Consider the following 6,491-nt stretch of genomic DNA (forward strand, 5'->3'; position numbering starts at 1 on the left):
ACTCTTTATATTTTCTTTGCCTTATACTGCATAAAAAATTAAAAAAAATAAAAAAATGAAAAAAGATTATACCAAATTGATGAGATTTTAAGCCAGGCCCTCTTCTTCTCCCTAGCAAAAAATTAAAGTTTCACCGGGACCCTGCTAAGAGTTCCCCTGCTTTGAGTCAAAATTGGTGGATCACAGAAAGTATAATCTATATTGAATATTTGAAAGCAGTGATCTTAAGCATCGGACGATTCAATTACCTGTGCAATTTATAGCATTTTATCTATATTTACAAAGAGATGAAACTAATGTAGAGAGATAAAAAGTGTGCATGTTTATGTTTCTGTATCTTAATTGTTACCGGATATTGAGTTACTTATCTGCAAATATTAGACAAAATACATGTTCATGAAGTTGGATCTCAAACAGAATTGAAGTTGTTAAGACATGTTTTGAGCAAGGTGGAGTTCTACTCAATCAGATTAAATGTGAAATGTCGATAAAAATTTATAAATCTTATGCACCAAACTAAATATAAGAAGAGTCATGTCTTTTACAAGAGACACAACTGATAAGGCAAGTAAGACCATAAAACAGGAAGGTCATTTGTTGTTCATGAATGCTAAATCACGCAAAAGGAGACTGCTGGTAATTCACTTAAACTGTCTTTGAAGCATTGTGTGATTGCAGAAAGTATAGTAATATTGAGTTCCGAGGGCAGTTCAACTTCATGGAGATAATAAAAAAAAGCTATCCTAACAGCTGGCTGTTATGGCCAAAAATCGTCTTTGGCCCAAATAGGTAAACAGGACTACCAGTGAAGAAAATACCAGGCCCAATCTCAAAGAGGCCCAAGCCAAATTAGTCTCATTTGATATGAGATGTGGCCTGCCCCAAACCATTTGGGCATGGGCCTCCCAGTTTCAGCTCACTTCATGGGTCTATAGGCGAGTTTAGAGCCCACGGCCCCCATTGATCACATTCCTATTCCTGATCAGTCTCCTATTCGAAGTCACTTTCCTGTTCAGATCACCTTCCTACTTAGACGCTGGTAAGATAGCTCATCGCCGCCCTAACTCTTCTAAAGTTTGCATCAGAGTCACATTAGGACTCCTACTCCTACCAGGATTGGGAGACCAGACAGTCACTATATAAACAAAGGCCAACCCTCTCACAAAGGACACATTACACTACACCTTCACACCTGAAGCTTCTACTTGAGAGCTTCACATCACTGCCGTAGTCACAGTCTCCGACTAGACTTCCGGTAACCTCTCTACTCCCTAGCCTTCACTATACTAGCCTCTTTCAGCCTTGCTGACCTGAGCATCGGAGTGCCTACGGCAAACACCACCCTAGTGTTTCCCATTCGCTTCACGCATTTGTTTCTCTACGTGCGCAGGTGCAGGGGATCGCTAGTGGCCTCAACCTCACGGGATCAGACCCCCCTTCCGTACAAGTAGATTTTTACGTCTACAGTTTGATGCCCACCGTAGGGCCTCTAGCAATCATTCGGCTCGACGAACCTTGCTACGTAGAGGAACTTTCCATGGCTGACAACTCCGACAATGCTAATCCCGGCCTCAAGGCCAAACTGGAGGTTCTGACCGCTCTCATGCAACAGAACTCGGACAAGGTAGCTGCACTGGAAGCCGAGAACAATGCAAACCAGACCGAAAACGCATCCATCAGGTCAGAAAACCAGTCTCTTAAGGAGAATGTTAGTCAATTCTATGATTTAGAGTTCTTGCCTGGCCAGACACCCCCAAATCGGTTCCGCGCCCCCGTTCCATCCATGCAACCTCTTCATATGCCAGAGCACCGACCCTCGGTCTTCAGCAAAAGACCGCGTCCGTTAAACTCATCTGTGGTTGACGATTTTGTCCTGATTCATGGAGGTAAAGATATGCCTGTAAAACATCATTCAGCCGATTCATCCCAGCGTCAAGATCAAGATGATCTAGTGGCAGAAAGCCCTCATCCACAAGACTAACCCAATCTAACCATCCCACCTTACCTCCAGTCAATCATACCAACACATACTCCCTTCAGCTCGGTCATCCTCACGGGATGAACGGCCAAACTAAACAAACCACAGCACCTGAGCTCATCCATCCTGACCAATCGAATGACTATCAGAGGACTCCCCTGACCATTCATGTAGGGCGAAACACCAGAACAGTTACCGTGGGAGTCATCCAACCGGAAGGAATGAACAAAGATCTATGCTACCAGGGAACGCACGAAGGAACAAATTGTCAGACTACCCCACGAGGGATGATCCAACGGAATGTACCAAAGACAATTGCAAAGGCTGACCCGGTCACGCGGGATGACCTAGTGGCGTCCCTTTCTCCTATGGAACAGGTACTAGCCAAGAGATTGACCGACGTGGAAGCAGTGATGCGAAACATTCCAGGAATACCGATCCCAACCAAGAAGAGCAGGCCCCATTGTTACGCGGATTCACCCTTCGTGGATGAGATCACCCTAGCCGACATGCCTCAGAAGTTTATCATCCCCAACATGAAACTATATGACGGCACAACCGATCCAGACGATCACATAACCTTGTACAAGCAGCGGATGTTCACCATCTCAATACCCCGACCACTTAAGGAAGTCTGCATGTGCAAAAGTTTCGGTTCAAGCTTATCCGGCCCAGCACTCCAATGGTACACGAATCTCCCGAACGGATCCATTGATTCATTCGCTCAACTCACCGACACATTTGCGGAACAGTTCGCCAGCAGCAAGAAACTCGAGAAGCTGTCTACCAACCTATACAGAGTATACCAGAGAAGGGGTGAGCCACTGAGAGAGTATGTCAGCAGGTTTAACAAAGAGAAGATCTTCATCCCTACATGTAACCCCGAGACAGCCGTAGATGCCTTCAGGAAGGGTCTCCTCCCAGACGGAGAGCTATACAAAGAACTTACAAAGCTAGGTTGCACCACAATGGAAGACGCCCTGGCCCGGGCAGTGATCCAAATAAGATGGGAGGAGGATGAGATAAACTGAATGATTCACTCCAAATACGATTCAAGGCGGAATGACAGGAAGCCAGAGCACAGGCCAACGAAGCACCGCTACCAACCCCCAGCACACAATTCGAGCAGAGTCAAGAAGCCGTATGATCGCCAGTCGATAAGAACCGACAGCAGACAGTTCAGATCAAACCGGTACAAAATACTGGAATACAGCCTCAATGTTAAGCCAACACAGGTCGTCGCGATTATGAAGGGAATGGGATCCACTGTTAAGTGGCCAGGCAAGCTCAATCCTGAGACAAGGAGAGACAAGACCAAATGGTGCGAGTTCCACGGCGATCATAGGTACAACACCATAGACTGCATCGCCTTACGACTAGAGGTCGCTATACTTCTAAAGAGGGGACACCTCCGGGATCTGCTAACCGATAAGGGGAAGAACACCATTAGCCATAAAAGTTCAAAAGAACCATCACCACCTCGGCGAGAACCTATACTAAAAGGTTTCTGTTCGTTCATCTCCGAAGGATCAAAGATCAGTGGGGTAAGTTACTCATCAGCCAAGCGATATGCCAGAGCCAACCACCACCATGAAGTCCAGTCCATCCATCCGGTCTCACGATCACACACTCATCAGGTAATTCAATTTGAAGATGACGAGCCGGTCACCTTGGCCGTTCCTCATCACGATGCCCTAGTCATCTCCCTGCAGGTCACCAACATCCTAGTGAAAAGAGTATTCGTAGATGAAGGCTCTTCAGCAAACATCCTATTCCTCGAAACAGTGAAGGCTATGGGACTAGAAGAGGCAAACATCAACAGGCGGCTAACGCTGTTAGTTGGTTTCAGCTCTGAGCAGAAGTATACTATCGGGGAGATCATCCTCCCAATCTATGCTGGCGGAGTGAACAAACAGACCATTTTTCTAGTAATTGACTGCCCCTTGCCATACAACATCATCTTGGGCCAACCTTGGAGCCACGACATGCGAGCGATCCCATCTACCTTCCACCAGACTATCAGATTTCCAATCAAGTGGGGGGTACGAGAGATCAAGGGTGACCTTAAAACTTCCAAGGATTGCTACAAGAATGCCTTCAAAGGCAAGGGTAACTCTTCATAGCAATTATAGATTCATCCGACCCCACCAACTGAGCCGGATCAACCATCTATGGAAGAGTTGGATGAAGTACAGATACATCCGGACGATCCCGACAGAAAGACACACATAGGGTCCCGCCTCAAGCCTGAGACAAGAGAGAAGCTGATAGAATTCCTCAAACAGAACCAAGACTGTTTTGCCTGGTCCCACGCCGACATGACCGAAGTCAGTCCGGAAGCAATGGTCCACCAGCTCAAGGTAGACCCATATCACCCACCAATGAAATAGAAGAGAAGGAAATTCGCACCAGAGCATAACCGAATTGTTAACGAAGAGATCAAGAAGCTCCTGAACAATGGCATGATCAAAGAGGTCCACTACCCCGAATGGCTGGCGAATGTCATAGTCGTAAAGAAAAAGAACGAGAAATGGAGAGTGTGCATCGACTTTACAGACTTGAACAAAGCCTACCCTAAGGATTCCTTCCCGTTCCCACATATCGACATGATGGTCGATGCTACCGCAGGTCACGAGCTCCTTAGTTTCATGGATGCTTTCTCAGGGTACAACCAGATCTTGATGCACCCGGACGACCAAGAGAAGACAACCTTCATCACGGAAAGGGGAACCTATTGCTATAAGGTGATGCCATTCGACTTGAAAAACGTTGGGGCCACCTACCAGCGGCTGGTCAACAAGATGTTTACCGAGTACCTCGGAGACACCATGGAGGTATACATTGACGACATACTCGTCAAGTCACTGATGGCCGAACAGCACCTCGACCACCTCAAGCAGGCATTCGCCGTCCTCAGGAAGTACAACATGAAGCTAAATCCAGCCAAGTGCTCATTCGGGGTCTCGTCAGGTAAATTCTTAGGCTACATGGTGACTCAGCGAGGGATAGAAGCCAACCCAGACCAAATCAGAGCAATCCTTAGTATACCGTCTCCAATTTGCCTCAAAAACGTCCAGCGCCTTGCAGGACAGGTAGCCGCCTTGAGCCGCTTCATTTCCAGGTCAGCCGATAAGTGCCACCTCTTCTTCTATGCTCTCAACAAGTCCAAGAAGTTCGAGTGGACCGTCTCCTGTGAAGAAGCCTTGCAACAGCTGAAGAGGTACCTGACCTCCCCTCTGCTCCTTTCCAAACCTATGGACGGGGAGAAGCTCTACTCTTACCTAGCGGTCTCAGAGATAGCCATCTCAGCAGTATTGGTTCGGGAAGAAGAAACGAAGCAGTTGCTGGTCTATTATGTAAGCAAGTCACTCCTTGACGCGGAAACACGATACAGTCAGCTGGAAAAATTAGTCCTCGCCCTCATCCATGCATCCAGAAAGCTCAGGCCATACTTTCAGTGCCACTCAATAGTTGTACTCACCTTCTTCCCACTCAAGAAGATACTGCACAAACCAGAGCTATCAGGCCGACTCATGCAGTGGACAGTAGAGCTCAGTGAGTTCGACATAAAATACCAGTCTCGCACCACCGTCAAATCCCAGGCCTTAGCTGACTTTATTGTTGACTTCACCTCGAATACCACCACTCAAGCAGAAAGTGAGTTGTTATGCATGAACGGCGGATCACCTTCCAAGTGGACCCTCTTAGTGGACAGCTCGAGTAACGTAAATAGAAGCAGACTTGGAGTGGTACTGATTGTGCTAGAATGAGACATCATCCAATGGATAATACGGTGTGGGTTCAAGTGCATGAACAACGAAGCCGAATATGAGGCCCTCATAGCTGGACTTTCCTTAGCCAAAGAAATTAGAACAAAGAAACTAGAGGTGAAGTTTGATTCCCAGCTCATGGTCAATCAACTGCAAGGTACGTATCAAGCACGCAACTCGAAGATGACATCCTACTTAAGCATGGTCAAGGAAATGCAGGCCCAATTCGATGAGAACTCCCATGCTGATGCCCTTGCCAATCTCGGCTTGGCCCTCAAATGCTCTTCCCAGTCATCCATCCCTCTATTATTCATGCAGTGGCCCGCCAACTGGGAGGGACAATAACTAAAAGAGCTGCCTGAGGAAGCCATGGTGTTGAACTAGCCGACTGCTGGATGACTCCGATAGTGAGATACTTGGAAAATGACGAACTCACAGCTGACAAGAACGAGGCACGACGACTAAAAGCAAGAGCCACCAGATTCACCATACATGAGGGCCAACTCCTTAGAAAATCATCATCGGGCCTCTACCTCAAGTGCACAAGCCCAGAGGAGGCCTAACGTGTCCTTGCCGAGTTACATGAAGGCGAATGTGGAAATCATGCTGGGGGGACGCAACCTTGCACATTGGGTGATCATTGTTGGATATTACTGGCCGACCATAATCACTGATTTGGCCGCTTATGTGAAGAAGTGCAACAGTTGTCAGAGGTTTGCTCATGTCTCACACCTCCCACCAGA

General features: G+C 47.2%; 1 protein-coding gene across 1 annotated transcript; it reads left to right on the plus strand.

The window, feature by feature from the left end:
- The first annotated feature begins 3,009 nt into the window (after positions 1-3,009).
- On the plus strand, positions 3,010-4,101 carry LOC116141401. Its single transcript, XM_031426914.1, has one exon. It carries the CDS (start codon positions 3,010-3,012, stop codon positions 4,099-4,101), a length of 1,092 nt encoding a protein of 363 aa, XP_031282774.1.
- Positions 4,102-6,491: the final 2,390 nt, after the last annotated feature.

Source organism: Pistacia vera, unplaced genomic scaffold (assembly GCF_008641045.1).
Source record: "Pistacia vera cultivar Batoury unplaced genomic scaffold, PisVer_v2 Contig1114, whole genome shotgun sequence".
In the NCBI taxonomy this organism is placed as follows: Eukaryota; Viridiplantae; Streptophyta; class Magnoliopsida; order Sapindales; family Anacardiaceae; genus Pistacia; species Pistacia vera.